Source organism: Aethalodelphis obliquidens, unplaced genomic scaffold, assembly GCF_003676395.1.
Source record: "Aethalodelphis obliquidens isolate GAN/ISIS:26980383/991018 unplaced genomic scaffold, ASM367639v1 scaffold2, whole genome shotgun sequence".
Taxonomy (NCBI): Eukaryota; Metazoa; Chordata; class Mammalia; order Artiodactyla; family Delphinidae; genus Aethalodelphis; species Aethalodelphis obliquidens.
This window is the reverse complement of record NW_020837946.1, coordinates 33,455,413-33,476,833: the sequence shown is the minus strand read 5'-3', so window position 1 is coordinate 33,476,833 and position 21,421 is coordinate 33,455,413. Positions and strand designations below refer to the sequence as shown.

At 45.2% G+C, this 21,421-nt stretch overlaps 1 protein-coding gene across 1 annotated transcript in view; it reads left to right on the top strand.

Moving 5' to 3' along the window:
- CDK15 (cyclin dependent kinase 15) overlaps window positions 1–21,421 on the top strand; it is a 113,462-nt gene that overhangs the window by 79,076 nt on the left and 12,965 nt on the right. The window contains exons 15-16 of the mRNA XM_027123971.1: window positions 11,951–11,999; window positions 19,017–19,156. Of these exons, the coding sequence (XP_026979772.1) occupies window positions 11,951–11,999; window positions 19,017–19,156 (189 nt within the window). The remainder of the gene's footprint in view (window positions 1–11,950; window positions 12,000–19,016; window positions 19,157–21,421) is intronic.

Genomic DNA, 21,421 nt, shown 5'->3' with positions numbered 1-21,421 from the left:
TTCTTTCTTTCTTTCTTTCTTTCTTTCTTTCTTTCTTTCTTTCTTTCCTTCCTTCCTTCCTTCCTTCCTTCCTTCCTTCCTTCCTCCCTTCCTTCCTTCCTTCCTTCCTCCCTTCCTTCCTTCCTTCCTTCCTTCCTTTCTTCTTCCTTATCTCCCCCAGCCCCACCCCCTGCTTTAAGCAAGCTGGCTGAGAACTCTTGTGTCTTCCACTTCAAAGGGCCAGTTGTCTTATTTTGATGTGGGCAGATTGAGAAGTAGGCTTTGAAAAGTAGGCTTTTTTTTATTTAATCTTTTCTCCTGGGATAGCTTTCAGAGCAATATATCCAAGTGTCAGTGAGGGGTTCTGACGAGCACGGACTCCCAGACTCTCAGCAGGATCATTCTCTAACAGAAATATAAAAGTGAAATATTAAAAACCCTGGAACGTGAGCTCCATCTGTAGAGTAGCCAGTGTCTTGCCTTGCTTGAACCATGGGAAAAAAAGATCTCCTTGAAAAAAGAGGGAAGAGAAAAAAAGTGCTTTGAGTAAGAGGTTTACAGGTTTAGTAGAGCATAGTAACATCCCCTCAAAGAAGTGGGTGTTGCTCTGTGACCCCCCAAAACGCTCCTCCTTTGACTCAGCCGCCAGAACACTCACCCTCCCCAGCAACACACCCCCTTTTCACATGCTAACTGAGGCGCCTGTGATTGGCTGAACAATAAACTGGTCACACTTGCTAAAGGCCTGCCATCTTGCACACAATTAGCCAAGACACATTCATCAAACTGGCGGAACAGTGTCTGTGCTGGCCTCCTGCAGCGGGGGAGGGGAGCAGTTCGGTGATCCTTGGTGAGAGTGCACAGGAAGCAATAATAAAGAAGGCATGCTGGAGGGGATTCTACTATCCGAAAGTCTAAAAAGGTTAAAGCCCCAACTGATGCCATATCTGGGATGCGCTGTGTTTGTGACACAGAGGATCCCAGAAGCTTAGAGCAAACTGGATATTGGTCTTGACTGAAATCTGCCGATACATGACAGTAGTGTGAATTTAAAGGGTGGACCCCTATAGACATTTTGACAAAGTCTCTCAGCCCTCTTAGCTTCCCCTCCCGCTACCAAGAAAATGCGCTCAGGAGTCCCTCCCCATTTTAGCCTCAAAGCACTTCGGGCCCAACTGGAACCAATAAGAATAAAGTGTATGTAAGAAGTAGAGAACCATTTAGGATGAATTAAGAGAAAGTATTGACTGGCAAGGTATTGGTCCTAAATTAAATATTTGGAGGACATTAAAAAGAGTTAATTTTGAGAGGGGGGAAAAAAAGTTAACATTTGCACCTTCAGTGGTAATATCTTCTGACTTTTCCAAATTCCCTTTAAATAGCTCTCCCAATGGCAATATAGACCCAATAAGATCATACCTTAAAGACCAGTTTGCTACAGACTGGTGTAAGGCTTTTAAGGGAACCAACTAAATATTTAGACATTTCTCAGCTAAAGTAAACAGAGGCCTTACCCCTCTGGAGGTTGTCCAGGCACCATCTCATTAGATGCAAAGATCCTGTGATAAAGAAAAACTTTTTTTTCTGCCCACATGATTGCAGCCCAGTTGTGGTTTTTTAATGTGTCATTGATTGTTTCATCCAACTCCTTTTGCTCCACTGAAAGGGTCTGTCGTGGCTCTGTTTGCTTCCTTAAACACGGTTTTTGAAAGCACTCATGCTGTGTGAGCTCAAATCCTAGCATTAATGTACTGCTGGGTTCATTTCACCACACTCAAAAGCGCCTAGTTTAAATCCCTCTCAATTCCATTTGAGGCACCAGAAGACTTTATCCTTCTCCACTAATGGTCCCAAGTTTACATCTAGATACTGGGGGTCAAGGACAGGAGAGGATTTAGAAATAACAGTGCATGACATTAGTCAATGCATTTGCCAAATTGCCAATTAGTTCCTGATGTGAGCGCAAAGCATTTTATTCCCGTCTCTTTGATGCCTGTTCCCGTTGAGAAGGGAATAGAGTCCACAGAGGCCTTCAAACTTTTAAAGAAATACCTGCTGAAAATCATGCCTGATTTGTGACATGAGCTCAGCTGCAGGGAAGCATCCGGGATTATCTTGGTCCTTTCAGCCCCGGGAAAGAACACTGCACATGGAAAGATTTTCCACTGGAGGAACTTGGTAGAAATCAAAAGGCAGGAAAGCAGTACTAAAAGCCCTGCAGCGACCCAGATTCAGATGTCCTATAAACGATAGGCAAATGGATCCTGCTGACACCTAGTTATTTTCAGGACGCCTGCTTTTTCAACTTTTGACCACCAGGTGGAAGCAAGAAATAATGGGGGCGGAATACTGGCATCAGACAGGCTCACAACACAGCAATCTAGCCTTACCCTGGGAACGTTTTATTTTGACCTGAAATCCAGTGTGAGAGCTTCACTTCATCTGACATCATTATAGGACAGATGATAATTAAAAATCTAAAATGATCCTTGTTCATGTCGGGATTACATAGAGCTACCACGCTTTGGGCTCAAAGAGTTCTGAGTGTGTCTTTGTGTGCCTACTGTGAACACAATCTAAGCTGTGCATCCACTCAATAGAATGAGCTATTAGCCAAGTGAGTTACTCAGTGGGCTGAACTAAGGGAAAGGATACTGATAAGAGAGGTTTTAATTATTGGCATCAATTCATGGAGCGGCAGATCCACACTCCACCTCGTACTCTCTGGGGGTACTTGAGGAAGTTATTTCTTTCCCAGTTCCCTAATCTGCAAAATGGGAGCAATCCTATCATTTAAAAAGTGTCCCCTGTGTGCCAGGCACAGGACATACATAATAGCTAATCCTTATACTGTCTGCTAGGGTCCCTGCTGGTTGGAGTAGCACAGTTTTACACCTGAGGAAACAGAGGCTTTCTCCCGTTTCCACACAGAGGCATTTCCTAGGTTGGAAATGGGTCAGTTTACAACAAACCTGTTCTCCTTCTGTTAACCATGTTATGTCCCTCTGTCTCATTTTGCAGACAACATAATGATTTGATATATGTATATATTATAAAGCAATAATTAACATCCACAGTGCCTAACTTTTAGGCAATGCCCAATAAAAGTTAGTTCCCATCCTTTTTTTTTTACACAGGGTGGAAGTTCATTCAGCTGCTCAGTGACTCACCAGGGTTCAGACTCAATGGTAGTTGTGTGAGAGCTGATGCAATGTCTGTTTCTTTCTGTTTAGCTCCCTTAGAGTTCTTGGCTTCCTTACAGATGTCAGGCACACCTCCTAGGCCAGAACTGACTTTGGTTTTTCCTTGCTTGGACCTAAACACTGCCTGAATTCACATACCCTAAGAGCTGACCTGCAGTTTTCAAACACCTACCTGAGTCAGTCTGAGCGCCTGTTAAAGCTGTCCCTTCTGGTGAAGGCTCCTTTCTGCTGCCCATCCTAAACTGCTGTGAGATGCCTGCCCACGCTGTGGCCACAGGGCTCTTCCCCGGGAGAACCCTTATTATCTACATAATGGTGTCCAGTAAGGGCCACTAAATCACAGTTGGTATTCATGTTGTCATTGTTGGTTTCGCCCAAAGCATGGTACAGTGGAAAGAGTGCTGAGGTTTTCTACGAAGCAAACCTGACCACTTCCAGTGTTTCCAGTATTTTACACCTGCCCCCATAACTGGCACGTAATAGTAAATAGATATTTGTTAGATGAAATCAATGGCCACCTGGGTTCTAGTTCCAGGTTCTAGCACCTTCTGGACTAATAATCCTTGTTCTGCCTGTTTTGCCAAGAAAGTACATGTAAGTTATTATTCGCCTTGTTGCCGGGTAAAATAACGGTCGTTTATTGAGCACTAACTATGAATTAGGCACTTTTCATACATCATACTACTTGGATTCACAACAGCTCTATCCAACAGGGGCAACGTTACCGTTCCCACTTTATAGACGAGAGAGCTAAGGCTTGGGGAGGTATGTGTCTTGCCCAGGGTCACCTGGCCAGGAAGGGGGTGACCCAGAATATCCAGCCTGTTGAACTCCAAGTTGGTGCTCATAGGTAATTCCACAGTACCTTCCAAGGGCAAATATAATTTGGTAATAAAACAATGCCTTAGGCTGGCATCAGCCAATAACACTTTTCCAAGTTCATTCCCAAATGATTATGTCCTTTAACCCAGACTTGCTTTTAGAATCTGTGAGCTTGGTGACATGTTTCTGAAATGTAATGTGAGTGGAGCTCCCGCCCTGGGACTCCAGCAGGCAACCCCGCCTGCTTCAGGTAATGAAGCCACGATGTTCACCGAATCTATGAACCACCATCAGGCGCATTGCTGTCCCACTTCTGGAGCACGGCAAAAGCTCGTGGGAGTTACTATTAACATCTTTATTAACCCATCCCCCCAGTCAAGCAGTGAAATTCATTTAGATACATGGCCCACTTTGATCTTCATTAATAGTTTCTACATTTATTTTTAGTTTTCTCATCTTCATTTGGTGACAATTATTAGTTTTTATTGAGGGGTACTGGATAATCTTAAAGTAGTTAAGATTAGGAAAAGTTACAAATGAAGGAAAGCAGGTTAAAAGAAATTTTTTTCAAGTAAACCCTGCTACGTTTCTTCCCAGTTCAGGAAAAAGGCCTTAAGGTTGCAAACATCATGGATCTGGGTCAGATCAGAGACTTCTTCCACACCTTCGTGGCCTGTGCCTGGCATCATCGATCTCTGTAAGATACAGAGTGGGAATCACAAGTGGGCTCTCTTGCGTCACTTTTACCTCTTAAGAATAAGGTTTAGTAAATTTCATTTTTTATTTTTCACCTAAGCATCAATTTTTCATTCATTCAACAAATATTTATTGAATGCTAGGTGCTAAGACTAAGATGCAAAAATCAATAATACATTGATACCTGCCTTCAAGGCATACAGTCTAGAGGGAGAAACAAATAAATACTACAATGTGGAAAGTATTATTATAGCAGGATCCCCTAGGGACCTCTAGGAACACTTGGAAAAAGGCCTTGGCTTGTCTGGGGAATTTAGGGACTGTTTGGGAGAAAGAGACATGAGCTGGGTTTCAGGCATGGTGAAGTGGGTTTTCTCCAGGTGAGCAAGAGGGGGAAGGACATTCCAGACAAAGGAACTTGACACAGAGGAGTAGGAAAGCGGGTGTACCTGGTAATATACACGCCGGTGAATTGCTCAGGGAAGCTAGAATGTCGGCTTTGTGGCCGACCATTGTCGGAGATTAACCTGGAAGGACAGGTGGGGAACCGACTGGAAAGTGATTTGTAATCATCCTAAGGATTTGGACTCGACTAAGAAGCAAAGAGAAGGCATCGGCTGATTGTTAGCAGGGAAGTGATACGGCAGGATTTCAATTTTAGAAAAAATTGCTTGGAAGACCATATGTAGAATTAAATTGGTGGTAGTCAGTGTGGCAGTGCTCTGGATTCTAGAAGCTAAATAGGAAGTGTCAACCAGAGCAGTAGCAATGGATGAAGAATGTTGGGGCAAATCTAAAAAGCATGAAGGAGGTAGAGTCAAGGGGAGGTTGTAACTGATTGGATTTGACTTGTGAAGGAGAAATCTAAATCCAGTGGGTGAGAGAATGATAATACCATTTACTGGCACAGGAAATAAAAGGGGGAAGGAACAGATTTGTGGGGAGTGTAATGAGTATTAGGTTTGAACATTTCAAGATGAAGATATCTGTGAGACCACCAAATGGAGATATCTGAAAAGCAATTAGAAATACAAGCCTGTGGGGAATTGCCCGGCAGTCCAATGGTTAGGACTCTGCTCGCTCAGTGCCGAGGGCCCGGGTTCAATCCCTGGTCAGGGAACTAAGATCCCACAAGCTATGCAGTGCGGCAAAAAAAAAGAAAAGAAATACAAGCCTGTGATTATAGGGGTGTAATCTAGAAATACAAAATTGGAAGTCATCTGCTTAAAGTGGTATTTAAAGCTCCAGGGGTGAGTTCAATCGCACGAGGGAGACCGTGTGGAGAAAGGAGACTATGACGGGGGGGGACCAGGGGGACCAGTGCTGAAGGATCCAGTAGAGGGAAAGGGTTCTTTGCAAGCTGAGAAGGAAGAGTCAGAGAGGCTGGAAAAGACCAAAAGATGATGATAATTACCATCATTGTTGGCATCATCATCCCGTGGAAATCATACGGCTGTAAACTTGGGAGGAGCACCAAGTACCATGTCTGTGCATTTCCAGTGCTGAGCACAACATCTGCACATGTGGCCCTCAAACATTTGTAGAGGCTACAGGGGAGTGATAAATGTTGTCAAATGATGCGTCATTAAATACCATAGACACCGAATGGCATGATCAAGCTATAGCTCAAACATCATCTGTGGGCGTGGACAGACATTAAACACTGCCCCCGGGAGAGGGGAGACTCCTGACTGAGCCCATCACCTCCACCTTCTCCATCCACACACCAGGAGCCAGGCCCGGCTTCCCCTTCCTCTCCAGAGACCACTGCCTTAGGAACAGGCTTCCGAGGATAGATATTTTCTTAGAATCCACAAAAAGTTTTGATGCAGGGTTAGAAGAGTGATAAGCCCCCAGTGAGGGTTGAAGTGCCAGCCTCAGATGCCAAGGAGCGCCCGCGTGAGAGCACTGGCTTTCGGTGTCCCCATGACACTCAAACAGGAATGCCAAGTTCAGACTCCTTGAGCAAAAGACTAAGCCAGCTGCCTGAGGAAGAGGGAGGCGAGCCGCTGCGAGGGCTTGAGTGTGTATAACTGGGGTGAGGCTGAGGGTGAGGTAGAAGAGCTACAGATTTTTGCAAGCCGCTTTAAAGTTCCTACTTGAGATAGTACAGTAAGGCTAACAGCATTATCAACTATCCAAATATATGGTATCTCAAGAATGCATTGTGTGTGGGGGAAATTCCAGAGGTGTAGTTCAGTAGACTGCACTATAAGATAACCTTAGGGGGATTGTGGTAAAGCCTATAGTAACTGGAAAATGTTTCACTTTGAGCTAAGGCTCAAAATGGTCCTGGTGATATTTTATCAACCAGCCAACAAATCTCTATTGACTTGAATCAGTTGTGAAATGAGCTTTCTTCAAGGTTTATGGAAAAATGCATTATCTTACTATGGTAACAACAGTTTGGCCCTCATTTTACTTTTACTCTGTTCAGTTGGGAAATTAAAACGTTCAGCTTTTAAACTTGGCTTTTAGAAAAGCAAAGTTTACTTTGCTCTTCCTGCCTCAAATTCCAACTGAACTCAAACGAGAACTCCTTTAAAGAGAACTGCAGAAGGAGGAGATGGAGAGGAATCTGGTCTAATGATTAACCATCATCTTTGGAAGGAGAAGGGAAATAAGCTACCTACAGACCTACGATTTGAGAGGCTACTGAAGCCAGAGAAACAGACTTCTCTTGAAATGGCGCTGGGTAAAAATGCCTGTTTGTAGATCATTCTCTCATTGATCGCTTGCAGTTTAACTACTGGGAAAAATCAATGGGAAGGAGGCAAGGTCACCCAGCGTCAGGTTATCTGCATAAGAGCAGAGGGCTGGCCACAAACGGGTGCTGGGCGTTGGCTCTGCTTCATAACCAGCAACCTGGCTGACGCTGGACACCTCAATCCTCTATCTGGGCTAACGTAGCTACAAAATAGATGTGGGAAGAGAGTCAGGCACAGTCTATGCAAGACACGGAACCTCAAGTTCAATGTTGTCACATTGCCTCCTCGGACCAACTCTTTTTTTTAATGCGGTACGCCGGCCTCTCACTGTTGTGGCCTCTCCCGTTGTGGAGCACAGGCTCCGGACACGCAGGCTCAGCGGCCATGGCTCACGGGCCCAGCCGCTCCGCGGCATGTGAGATCTCCCCAGACCGGGGCATGAACCTGTGTCCCCTGCATCGGCAGGCAGGACTCTCAACCACTGCACCACCAGGGAAGCCCTGGGGCCAACTCTTACAAGTCAACCTCTACTGGTAGAATTTACGAGGAATGATTTTTTTCCTTCATCATGCTTCCTCTTTCACATCCTTGAAAAACATGTGAAGTATGCATCAGACACGGTGTTCTGTGATTTTTATGTACATTGATTAACTGAATTTTCACAAGCCTACTTGAGGAAATGAGCCCCAGAGAAGTGTGTGGGAGGTGCTGGTCGACCCTGCCCTCCTTGATAGACCAGTGTCCTCTGCCTCATTTAGTGCCACTCTAGAAACATCTGGAGACCATTAAACATAACAACAACACAACAACCGACCAATGCTGGGCCCTCCCCAGGCTCGTTGAATCAGACTCTGTGGGGTGAAGCCAGCGCCTCCTTTTGGTTCAAAAACTCTCCCAGGTGATGCTAGTGTGCTGCTTGGCTTGAGGACCACTTGTGTGAGCCCAGGTTGCTTCTCCAAAATGAGAGGTAGAAACAAGAAGAAGAAAAAGAAAAAGGAATAAGACTAACATTGATTGAGTCCCTACTACAGGCCAAGTGCTTAATCTTATCTAATTCTCCCAGGCAACTGGAAAAGTGTTCCCACTTTACAGATTGAGAAACTTCTGAGTTACTTAACCAGAGAGGTGAAGTAATTTCCCCCAAAGCCCAGAGCTCATAAGTGGCAGAAAGGAGATTTAAGCCTGGGCTTGTGTTCATGTTACTACACCACAGAGCTAAGGCACACACCTCTGGCCCACACTGAAAACTCAAAAGAAATTAAGCTAGGCTTGTAAGAACTCAAGCTTGGAACACGTTAGAATTTCAGTAGAATGAAACAGCAAATTATGGGTTTCCAAGGAGAACAATAAGCAGAAACCTTATTGAAACCTGAGAGGAGAAATACATGGTACATAAAACAAGAGAAAGAGGCAGAAGGAAAAACGGCAAAGGATGAGGAAATACTTATACTTCACTCACTGTGCAGTAGGAGCTATAATTATCTCGCTCCGGGCTTCCCTGGTGGCGCTGTGGTTGAGAGTCCGCCTGCCGATGCAGGGGACATGGGTTCATGCCCCGGTCCGGGAAGATCCCACATACTGCGGAGCGGCTGGGCCCACGAGCCATGGCCGCTGAGCCTGCACGTCCGGAGCCTGTGCTCTGCAACGGGAGAGGCCACAACGGTGAGAGGCCTGCGTACCGCAAAAAAAAAAAAAAAAAAAACCAAGTCCAGGTCCCAACTACACATAGTTTGCATTGCCCATCACTTTTCAAAGGAAGAGAAAGAAGGGGAAGGAAATAGGATTTATTTAATGCTCTGAGGCCAGCACGTTACATTCGTTATCTCACTGCATCCATAAATTCAACAAATCACTTAGTCCTTGTGAGGCGACTATGACCTCCAACTTGAGTTATGGAAACAGGCTGGCCATGGCGAAAGTATCTTGCTTAAGGTCACAGTGAACTTGAAGCAGTAGTTTCAAACCCTAGGTTCAGTGTTCAAACCCTAATTCAGCTAATTCCAAACCCATGTTCCACAAGAACAACACTAAAGCCAGCAATTGTATTAAAATACTAAAGGCCAAAACCCGCAGCACATAAAAACAAAACATGGGAGAGTATTGAAATGGATCTCACTATATCAATTGGAAATTGGGATATGACTGAATGAGGAAATATTTTAATTTTGTTTAGCCAGGGAAAACTGTCAGTAGGCAGCAGAAAGTGGTCTGGAAATAAACATTCTGAACAAATGCCAGGTATTCTTTTTTTTTTTTTTTTTTTTTATTTATTTTTTTTTGTGGTATGCGGGCCTCTCCCTGTTGTGGCCCCCCGCTACTGTGGCCTCTCGCGTTGCGGAGCACAGGCTCCGGACGCGCAAGCTCAGCGGCCATGGCCCCACGGGCCCACGGGCCCAGCCACTCCGCGGCATGTGGGATCTTCCCAGACCAGGGCACGAACCCGTGTCCCCCGCATCGGCAGGCGGACTCTCAACCACTGCGCCACCAGGGAAGCCCGCCAGGTATTCTTATCTTTACTGGTTATTTGAATTTAGGCACAATCACCTGAAGAGAGAGTAAATAACCGGTATAGGCAAGTGCTTCCCTTAGTGCCCACCTGGGACTATAAAACACCAGCAGAGGGCTTTCCTGGTGGTGCAGTGGTTAAGCATCTGCCTGCCAATGCAGGGGACATGGGTTCAAGCCCGAGTCCGGGAAGATCCCACATGCTGCGGAACAACTAAGCCCCTGAGCCACAACTACTGAACCTGCGCTCTAAAGCCCACAAGCCACAACTACTGAAGCCCGCGCCTAGAGCCCATGCTCCCCAACAAGAGAAGCCACCACAATGAGAAGCCCTGGCTCAGCAACGAATAGTAGCCCCCGCTCGCCGCAACTAGAGAAAGCCCGCGCGCAGCAACGAAGACCCAACACAGCCAAAAATAAATAAATAAATAAATTTATTTTAAAAAAATACTGCCAGCAGAGTAGTTCACATTTGATTGCATCTGACCTTGAAAACTCAGCTTAAATCATGTTCTTTGATCACAGCTTTCATTCTACAACTCTTAATACCATAATGTCCATCTTTAATTGAACATATTTTTGAAGTTAGACAAGTAATATGTGCTTTTTATTTAAAAATAAATAAATTTAAGAAAATTAGCATAGAAGTGAGAAGGGTAAGCCCTAGTGACCATTATCACGATCAGGTGAGTGGTCTTCCAGGGCTTTTTCTATATACATACAGACATGAAAAGGTCAGTATTGTCAAAACCATCTTTTGCCCAACTATGATTAAATTCTTTGTTGGATAAACAGTCTTGCTATATTCCATTCCTATAGGAGCTGGAAGAAGAGAGCTTTTAAAACCAAGAGAATTACATTTCAGGCCCAAGGAAAATATAAAGCAAAAACATCCTTTTACATGAGAGTTGAAATACTCTTTTCTCAATTTGGAGTCGGAAATAGAAGGATTTGATAAGCAGCATAAGCTTACATCCTTGTAGCCCCTTTTAGCACCCTTACATAGAGTAAGCATGTAATTAGTATTTCTTGAATGAATAAGAAATTGTCTCCTTTTATAGTGGTTTTATTTTGGGTTAAATAGTGTCAGTATCAAAAAAAAAAAATAGAAACACATGTATCCACATGTAATGTTGTAAAGAGTGCTCCAAAGAAAATTACAAATCTTATTATCATCCATTTTGGATTATTCAAGCCAGGATTCACTTCCACCTTTACTGTAAGTGACATATAAAATTAGTCCCGTTAACGTTTTAACCACTTCTGAGTTTTTAAGACTTTGCCCCCTCATTTGTCACATGAGTTTTCTTGGAGGGGGGTGGGGCAAGCACGTTTTGTTCTCTCCAATGAATTGTAAGCTCTGTAGGAGTGGGGAAGCTTCTTGTGATTACTTTTGTATTCTCCCAGCACTCGGCACATGTTCTGCACACAGCAGACATTAAATATTGTGACTGTATTATTTTAGTTTGCTAGGGATGCTGTAACAAAGTACTACAAACTGGGTGGCTTAAGCCATGGAAATTTATCATCTCTCGCTTCTGGAGGCTAGATCTGAACTTGAGGTGTTGGCAGGATTGGTTCTTTCTGAGGGCTCTGAGGGAAGGATTTGTTCAGGCCTCTCTCCTTGGCTTGTACATGCTGTCTTCTCCTTCTGTCTCTTCTTTGTCTTCCCCTATACATGTCCGTCTCTATGTCCAAAATTTCCTTTTTTATTCGGACCCTGGTCATATTAAATTAAGGTCCACCCTAATGACCTCATCTTTACTAATTACATCTGCAACGACCCTGTGTCCAAATAAGGTCAAATTCTGAGGTACTTGGGCCTAGGACTTTGACCTGTGAATTCGGGAGAAGGACACAGCTCAACCCAGAATGGTGACCTTCCATTTAAACTTAAACTCATTTAGTTTGCCTACCTGATAACTGAATTCCCTGTTACCCCAAGCCAAGAAGAGCATTTAGAATTTTAATAATATTTTTGGCAACAGGATTTTAGGGTTGTTTTTGTCTTTTAACGTGTCTATGTGTGCTTTCCAGAATGGTTCCCACTGCCTAAGCCTCAGAGCCTTCAGAATGTCTGCAACCGGTGAGTACCGCCTTGGAAAGCTTATCTTTCAGCAGGGTTGAAGGGACATTTCCCTGGGCCTCATCCTGATGAACACCCAGCCCCTGAGCACCTTGATCTGGGGGCCCTCAGCCCCAGGAAGACGCCTCTTGGACAGGCAGCCACCTGTGAGTCTGTTAGTTTTTCTCTGTGAACCATTTTACTTCCCGTGAGTTTGGTCATTAAAATTGTTTTGCGCCCCTCAACCCTGCCCGAGGCCCTGAGAACGAGGGAGCGTTGGCCTGTAAGAAGACCTAGTGGGTTTATTATTCTCCGACACAGAAACCAAGTGACGTCACTGAGCAGCTGTTGGGGGGCAACGTGATTCATGGAGGCCACGCTTTCCCAGGCCCTCTCTACGCAGCCTCCGCTCGGACCAGGGCAGACTTTTATTACCAGCTTTCAACAAGTCCCCGGTTTCTTTTGCAAAGTAAAACAGATAATAGAGACATTCCCGGAATAGTTAGCTAACTAAGCCGTGCCAGGCAACCTCAGAGCTAAGAAGAACTCAGTGTTTTCGGACAATGACCAATTACAATAACCAGTATTATTTGATCTGAGAGTAATTAGCCGAGGCTCTGTTCTTTTTGCTTCAGTGAGGAGACAAACAAGGCAGTGAGAAAAACATCAGAGACAGGGGAAAGGGGCTCAAATGTCAAAGAAAAACACCCTCCTGCAGGTGGGGAGAAGAGAAAGAGACCCTCACTGAACGTTTGAACGTTGCTCTTCCCTGAAAATGTGGTAGGGTTTAACCCAACCAAAGTTTGTTTGATTTTTTTCCCCATACTTACTGTTCATGTGCTTTAAAAAGCCTCCACGGAGAGTGGATATCAGAGCACAAAGAGTGAAATAGGTCGGAAGACAGAACTATGAACTAGCAAAGGATCTTTTTTTGGGAGGGACGATTCTCCCCAGGGTGTCCGCGCGCTGCACTCTTATTTTCAAACGCACTGTATCACCTGAAACTCCCCGTTGTTTTGGAGACAGGTTCCAGGGAACTGCTGTGTATCATTTCGTGCAAGACGTGCAAACTTCCTCTTGCCCGCATAGTCAGGCTCCCTAACCCCTAACTAGAGGGATTTGGATTTTCATGCTGCCCTGTGGTTTTCTTCCATTTCACCACTGGCTTCCAAAATAAACGGTAACTCCAAACCTGCAGACTGCCTTACTACCCTGCACTGCTGCTGTCGTCACTGTCGCATGGCAGGAGAAAGCGCCTGCAGCCGCCCAGCCAGCCCTTCCTTCTAGGCTCAGCAGGACGTGGACTCGCTGAACATCCCGCTGGCTTTTCTGACCATAGGCAACACCTCGGCCCACTGCCTCGTTCCCAGCAATACCTCTGCCTTAGCTCAGACTCCTGGCTTCTCTTTGCTCAGATTCTCAAAGCAAGGAGTAATGTCTAGAGATGTGCTGTCTCATACCATAGCCACTAACCACATGTGACTATTTCAATTTACATTATTTAAAATTAAATTTGAAATTCAGTTACTCCAAGGATTTACTGTATAGCACAGGGAATTATATCCAATATCTTGTAATAACCTATAATGGAATATAATCTGCAAAACAAAACCCCCAAAACTGAGTCACTACGCTGTACACCTGAAACAAACACAATATTGTAAATCAACTATACTTCAATTAAAAAAAATTTAGCTGCTCAGTTGCAGTAGCCACACTTGAAGGGCTCAATAGCCACATGTGAGTAGTGGCTACCATATGGGACGGGGCAGAAACAGGATTTTTCCATCAGCTCGGAAAGTTCTATTAGACAGCACTGGCCTAAGTTATCACTTGAGAAACCTCTTGGCTCTGAGAAGGGCTTTGTCATTGAAAGGGGACTAAGGTTAGGTGGGATGCTTGCTGTGTGCCTAGTAGGGGGCTGTACATGTTATTTCACTTATGCCTCACAAATCTCATTCCCATTTCAAAGAGAAGGAAACTGAAGCTCAAAGAAGTTCAGTAACTTGGCCAAAGTCATCAAGCTAAGTAAGCGGTAGGGCTGGGCTTCATCTGGTACCCAGGTCTCTGTGGCTTTGTCAGTTGAGTCAAGTTGCAAGTGTGATGAGTAAAGAATAGCCTTGTTGTCACTGGCTTTTTTACAATATTTCTGCCAAGGAGCAGAGGAACTGTGAGTGGACTGGAAATGCACCTCGAGGCCTTGTCTGGGGTTTGATGGGATTGCGATTAACATGGGCCTAGTAAGTGCACACTCACTGGTTAGACTGATTAGGAAATTATAGGACAGCTTCTCTGATGCTGTTTCTTTCTAGTGTTGGAGATATTTCTTTTTTTTTTTTTTTTTCGGTACGTGGGCCTCTCACTGTTGTGGCCTCTCCCGTTGCGGAGCACAGGATCCGGATGCACAGGCTCAGCGGCCATGGCTCACGGGCCTAGCCACTCCGCGGCATGTGGAATCTTCCCGGACCGGGGCACGAACCCGCGTCCCCTGCATCAGCAGGCGGACTCTCAACCACTGCGCCACCAGGGAAGCCCTATTGGAGATATTTCTTATTGGGGATATCTGCTTTACCACATCCTAAACTGACAGCACTAAAAAAGTACCCACTCTCCTGAAACAACAACAACAAAAAGGTCACCATCGAAAAAAACCAATATTTGATATTTGAATAAAGTCTGCAGTTTAGTTAATAATATTGCCTATTAATTACTTAGTTTTGATAATTTTACTATGACTATCTGAAATGTTAACATTAGGGGAAGCTAGTGAAACATACAACTATTACTCCTGAAACTCTTCTGTAAACTTAAAATCACTTCAAAATAAAAACAAATTGAAAAATTGGAAAAAAGAAAGTGACCGCTCTATCCCTGCCCTTTTTCTCTTTCTGTGGATCTAGGGGAAAACAACAAAGAACCCAGCTGAACTCACCGTGACCAGCCTTGTGCTGCAAACAGATAAAGCCCTTCCCCCATCAACCTGCTGGCAGCAATGGCAGTGGGAGAGTTTTATACTCAGAGCCAGGCTGTGCAGAGAAATCAAGGCAGTTGCCTTAGGCCCCTGAAAGCCACCAGATTCCAGATATGTTGAGTAACTTTTTATTGTTCATGTTTCTATTCTGGACTTCTAAAATTAAATGTGGATGTCCTCACACCCAGCACATCTTTCAGGATTGATTTACAATTATAATCCTTTTACCACTATCATGAGCAGTGGGGCCCGTGGCAATTCAGGTTGGCTGGAATGAATTTGTTTTCTTTGCACACACAGACAGGAGCTCTCCCGGAATGCTGGTGGAAATGGAAATTGGGACAACTAGCTGATAATCAAAAAATTTAGAGGGCTTCCCTGGTGGCGCAGTGGTTGAGAGTCTGCCTGTCGATGCAGGGGACGCGGGTTTGTACCCCGGTCAGGGAAGACCCCACATGCCGCAGAGCAGCTGCGCCCGTGAGCCATGGCCGCTGAGCCTGCGCGTCCGGAGCCTGTGCTCCGCAACGGGAGAGACCACAACAGTGAGAGGCCCGCGTACGGCAAAAAAAAAAAAAAAAAAAATTTAACATGTTGTATAGTATCCTTCAACCTGGGAATTTCAATTTCCAGAATTTATACTAAGGAAATTATTGCACAAGTACGCAATGATTTATCTTTGAGGATATTTGTCACAGCATGATTTTAATAGTAGCCCCTTACACCCCAACAAGAAAGGAAACAACTTCAATAAGCGTTTGGCTATGTGGACTATGGTATAGCTACATAGTGAAATGCTCTGCAGTCATTAAAACTATGTCCCAGAAGGCTATTCAAAGTCCTGGGAAGATGATCAAGACAGTCAAGTGCAAAAAGTAGGTTGAACAGCATGTAGAGTATGATCCCATTTTTTTGTAAAACAAAAAATAGATCTGTATAAAAATAAAGGACTAAAGAATAAATAAACACTAAAGCAATGGTGATTATCTTTGAGTGAAAAGGGTCATCTCAGCGTGATGAGATAGCTTCAGTTTTCTTTCTCTGCATTTTCTAAGTGTTCTACAACAAACGTATTATTCTGACAATGGAACGCTTCTCAATTCTGGAAATGTTACTAGTAGGAGAGGTTCACCAGAGGATTCTTTGTCTTTATTAACAGACTCCCATTAATTGGGTGGTAGGTTCTCTTAACTTTGCAAGGTACTCCTGGCATGTTCCATAGCTAATATCACAAGCCTAACAAATAATATCTATTAACATTCAGCCTATATGGAAATGTGCTAGTAGGCAAATTAATTTTGCGATGTTCGCTTTTCATGTCAACTTTCATTTCCAAAGCAGGGGTTGTAACCAGTGAAGAATTGTTCGGGTAGGAGTTAGAGGAGGTAGAAAATTGTAGAAATGTGCCAATAAAGGCAATGGATAGTAAACAAGACTATAGATGGCAGAAAGAAGCAGAATTATACAAACGTGGAGGTAAATTAACATTTGTGCCCAAAGAAGCAACATCTGTATCCCTAGGGCTCTTTTCTCAGCTCCCAAATAAGAGATCATAGCAAGGTGGAGATTCTTAGGATGCTTGTCCAGATCAGGTGGTCCTACTATAAGCCTTTACTATGCTACTAGTAAAGGCTCGTAGTCAGGAGGGCACGTATTTGGTTTATACGGGGAAGACCAATGTGAGATTGTCTCACCCGAGGAAAAGCCTTCATGTGTATACTCCGCCTCTACCAGCTGAGGAGCAGAAGTAGGTGGTGGCGGTCACAGTTTGGAGGCCGTGAGATTGAAATAAGTCCCAACGCCACTAAAAGCCTGGACACAACCTCATGGGAAGGGCGGGGGCCGGGGGGTGGGGTGGGGTCGGGGGAAGGTTGGTTAGTTGAAGAGGAAAGTCCTCAAGAAGAAGTCTCCATATTACTGACCGGTTCCCACTCTCCTTTCTTTCATTTGTCCGCCGGAAGTGGCCTGCTCTGCTTCTATGTGTCCCCACAAGCCCCGTAAGCTACATCAGCCTTTCCTGCCTCCGGCAGCCACCCCACCTAGATACAGTCTAAATGAAACCAGTATGTACGCCCGAGCTAACACCGGTTGGAACAAGTCCCCTAGCCTTCCTTGCCCAATGAGATCGCAGCTCCTAAGCCCCTTCTCTAGAGCAGTTCTGTAACAATTCAGTTGTTATGAGCAAGCTGGGTGGGAGTGTGCCGAGGAAACACATCTCTGACTGGGGTGCAGTGTGGAGGTGGATGCATCGCTGCCCTCCCCGCCCCCATAACCACCTGTCCACCCGCCCACCCCCGGAAGTTCAGAGAGGTTTCAGGCCCTAATTTCGGCACGCATCCCACTCCACCACCCTGTAGTGAAAACGGATTTTCCCTGAGTCTCCTTCCAGACGGGTCCTGGGTCCTGCTGATTGGAACCAGCTTCTGCACTCTGGACTCCTATTTCATTGGCCCTGAAAATCTGCGCCTGGGCAGGGCACCCTAGATGGAGAAAAGACCCGCCAGCACTTCAGGCCACAAACGACGAAGCAGGCCTCCACCCCTGGTTCCCTTCTCTTCCAGCTGGCCTGGAAATTTGCAAGGACCGGGGATATGCAGATTTCTTGTCTATTTTAAGTCTGTGAAGCATTTACTCTTGAGTTTGAGGGTAGAATTAGTTATCTGTTTGCAGAAAGAGTTTTATGTCATGGGAGTCAGATACCTGAAAGTTTTTTATGCAAATCTTATGCAAAAATTAGGCAAATTCCAACTCTGGGCCAGGGCTTCCTGCATCACTGCATCATGGCACCTGGGGAGGGAAAGGGTATCTGTTTCTCGCTTCAGGTTGGTAGGTACATTCAACCTTAAGGAAGCTCATCTGTTTTTGCTTAATTGGGGAGTTGCATGGCCATGCAACTGAATTCTGAACGTCAGGCAACAGTTCGGCAGTTAACTGTCTCTCTGGATCAGCACAGTTTTCTGTCTTGTGCTTTCCACTTGTAAACCTGTCTGTGGGCTCTAGAGATGGGTGCACTTAAATGATTGGCACTAGATTAGCAAAGACTTTCAGCCACTGTAAGTAAATAGGAAGCATGGAAGACCCACAGGGCCTGCAGGGTCAGACCCTTGCCACCCTCCCCAGCTTCATATCAGGCCCCTCTCCTCTTTGTCCCAGGCCAGCAAACTGGCCTTTCTTCCTTTCTTTAAAATAACTCTTCTCCCTCCCACCCTGGGGGTCTGCAACGCCTGCCCCTCCCCTGCCCCAGGTCTTCAGCTCTCAGCTCAAATGCTGCTTCCTCAGGAAAGTTCTCCCTGACCACCTCCCAAGTCTGGACCTTTTTCTTCCCAATTGTGCTTATGCATTAGTATGACCATTTGATTAGTGTCTGACTCCTCTGCGAGATTAAGCTGCCAGAAGACAGCTTCCCTGCATCTCCCAGATCCAACCGCCTACATAGTAGTTGCTCAGCTAATGGATTTGCTCAACTCCAAATTTATAATTCAACATAAGGTCAACTTGAGGATTTGTCCTTACTGTAATTTGGGTACTTAATTATCTTTCTTGCCTATGCTCTATCTCAGGGGAAACCAATAGAGCTTCTTAGAGACAAACCCTAGGAGCTGAGCTTCAGAAACACTGTAAATAAGGGTTTTTTCCACCCAAGTTTCACCCTCCAGAGTCTCCTCTTTCCCTCTTCCCCTCCTAGGATTCTGTGCTTGCCACCCTTGGAACATATTTCCATCTGGGCTTTTCTGCTTGCTAGAGGCCGCTGTGTCCCTCAAAGAAGAATCCTTAATTATATATTTCTGTTTCTATTATTACAATTCCAGGTCCTTTATGTACACCTGGTACCGAGAGCCACGGTGGAGGGGGCGGGGGTGGGGGCTGAATGGTGGCAATGCTGAAAATTTCCCTTAATCTTAGTAACAGGACAGGTAAGAGTTTCAACTTGCCATCAACTTTACTAGTCCCAGAAAAATTCTATTTGAAACTCTTCTAGCCATCTCCTTTTCTTTGCTTTTCTTCTTTCCCCCTTGATTTTTCAGAAGTGAGGCCTCTGGAGAAACTCTTTTTCTCTCTCACTTTTCCAGGTTAGACAGGGCTCCGGAAGCTGAAGACCTGGCCTCCCAAATGCTGAAAGGCTTTCCAAGAGACCGTGTCTCCGCCCAGGAAGCACTGGTTCACAATTATTTCAGGGCCCTGCCTGCTCAGCTGCACCAACTTCCTGATGGTGAGCAAGGGAGTGTGTGTGTGTGTGTGTGTGTGTGTGTGTGTGTGTTTAGTGTATTCATGTACACATATAAGTCTCGGTGTCTAAGTATTTTCTCAGTGCACTGGAGAATTATAGAATTTGCAACCAGAAGTGAGCTTAGAGCTGGGAGAAGTGAGATGGGTTCAAATCTTGCCTGAGGGTTTTTTTTGCGATTTTCTAAAACTCAGAAGTTGAGGGTTGAGGTGACACAGATCTCCTTGTAATGATCCAAACATTTCCCATATACTCACTTACTCTTAGAAACTGGATGAGATGAAAGTTGCCTCTGAGTTTGCTTTCACTAGCATCTGCCAGGAGAAGCAAAACCAAAGTTTCTCACAACTCCCTTTTCTCTTTCAGCAGAGTAAGATGATAGGTGACATGGATATATCGGGAGAGGAGAGCTGGGCCTGTCTTGATTGGTAATCTGATGCTGCCCAAGGAAGTACGGGGTGGGGCATGGGGAGAGGGGAGCGTCCTCCCAGGCTGGACGCTCACGGGAAGCACAAGTTAACCTGAAATCAGCTTTGCTGCCTGGGCATGAAGTCATCCTCCAAACCTGAAAACTTCTGAGAGATCATGTGGCTAGAGCACTCCTCATGTTTCTCAGAAGGTGGCCAGGAAAGGCTGTGCAGAAGTTGTGGGCAGGGCAGTCATGGCCCCGGCTGTTTGCGGGGCACTATCCTTAGGTGGAGTTTCTTTGAAAACATCCAGCATTCAACTGAAAACAGTTTTTAGAAGTCCTGAGCCAGAGAGAAGAAAGCTAATAAGGAAGGTCTAGGGGCTCAGACTGGGGGGAGGGTCCTGGACTGGGGGGTGTGATGGGGCGAGGATGGGCGTGGGGTGGGGAGCTCCTGTTCAGTAGGCTTAGGCATGTGGTCTGGCCAAAGTCTCCAGGGTTTGCAAATGCAGCTCCACTGTAACTGGGACATTGTCCTGCATCAGCCCAAAGCTCTTAGTTTGGGATTTCTTGAGGTATTTTATTATTAAAGTGAGTCATTTAGGATCTCCAAAAATAACCATAATCATACAACTGGGGTTAATGTCTTGCTTAACCCTGTAAGAAGAGTCGGTCATCAGTATTTATTAAGTTGCCATCAAGTGTCAAGAACATATTAAGTACTATAAAACTTGAGGGAAAAAAGAGGCTTGTCCTTGACCTCAAGGATCCTATGAAGTGGGAGGAAAAGAGGGTGAGGAAGAGGAAACAGGACACCCTCATACACATATTAGCACAAATCATATCTAAACAGCTAAAGCCTGTGCATAATCAGCTGCAGATGTTCAGAGAATATGTGTGCGCTAAAGGCAATTCTTTGGAGGAACTAGAATAACTCAAGTAAGATGGATGAGACTGGAGGTGACTCTGGAGTAGAATTTGGAAGGAGGGGAGGGACGTGGCTTGGCATATGGGTAGAATAAAGGACATTCCACCAGACCTACAATTCTTACGCCCTTCCTGGTACCTCACCCCAAGCTTTAGCCCCATCCGCTCCCCTACTCCCATCTCAATCCCCTCTTCCCAGTCTGAACCCCTAGATCCCCCCTTCTTAGCTTTCTCCTCTTGGGCTTGGGGCTTCCAGCTACCACTTCACGCAGGTATACACACTGGGGGTGTACACACACACACACATTCACGCTCCCTCTCTCCATTTAAAGAAACTTCTCCCATGGGCCCTCCTCCAGGATTTATTATTCTGTGTACTGAGAACCACTGGGGATCTTCAAAGTTTTCTGGGCACCAGCTTTTCCTTGATGAAGAGTAATTAGGAGAAAATCACTGTGCAAACTGATGTGTTGTTAGAAACCTGGGTTTTGATTCATCCTGGTCATCTGAAGCAAAGCCACCAACACAGGGACTCTGTTGTGTGTGTGTGTGTGTGTGTGTGTGCGTGTGTGTGCGTGCACATGCAGGTGTAGGAGAGGGACCAATCTGTATTCCTTCTCTGTTCACCCAGCCACAGAGCCCAAATCTACTTTGACACTTTTAGAAAAATGAAAAGATGGAATCTTGCAGGAGCCTGCCTGTGCTGTCGGGGAGACAAGGAGTGCTCACAGCAGGAGGGAAGTTGACTTTTCTTTATACATATAGGGGTTTTTCCATGCAGAGTTTAAATTATGCCTGATAAAAGGAGTTTCGTGGATGTTTCAGTTCTTTCAAATTCTCCTGGCTTCCTCCCAATTAAATGAGGTTTGTCAAAGCCACAGGGCTCTGCTGCTGTTGCCTCCGCCGACAAGCACTTC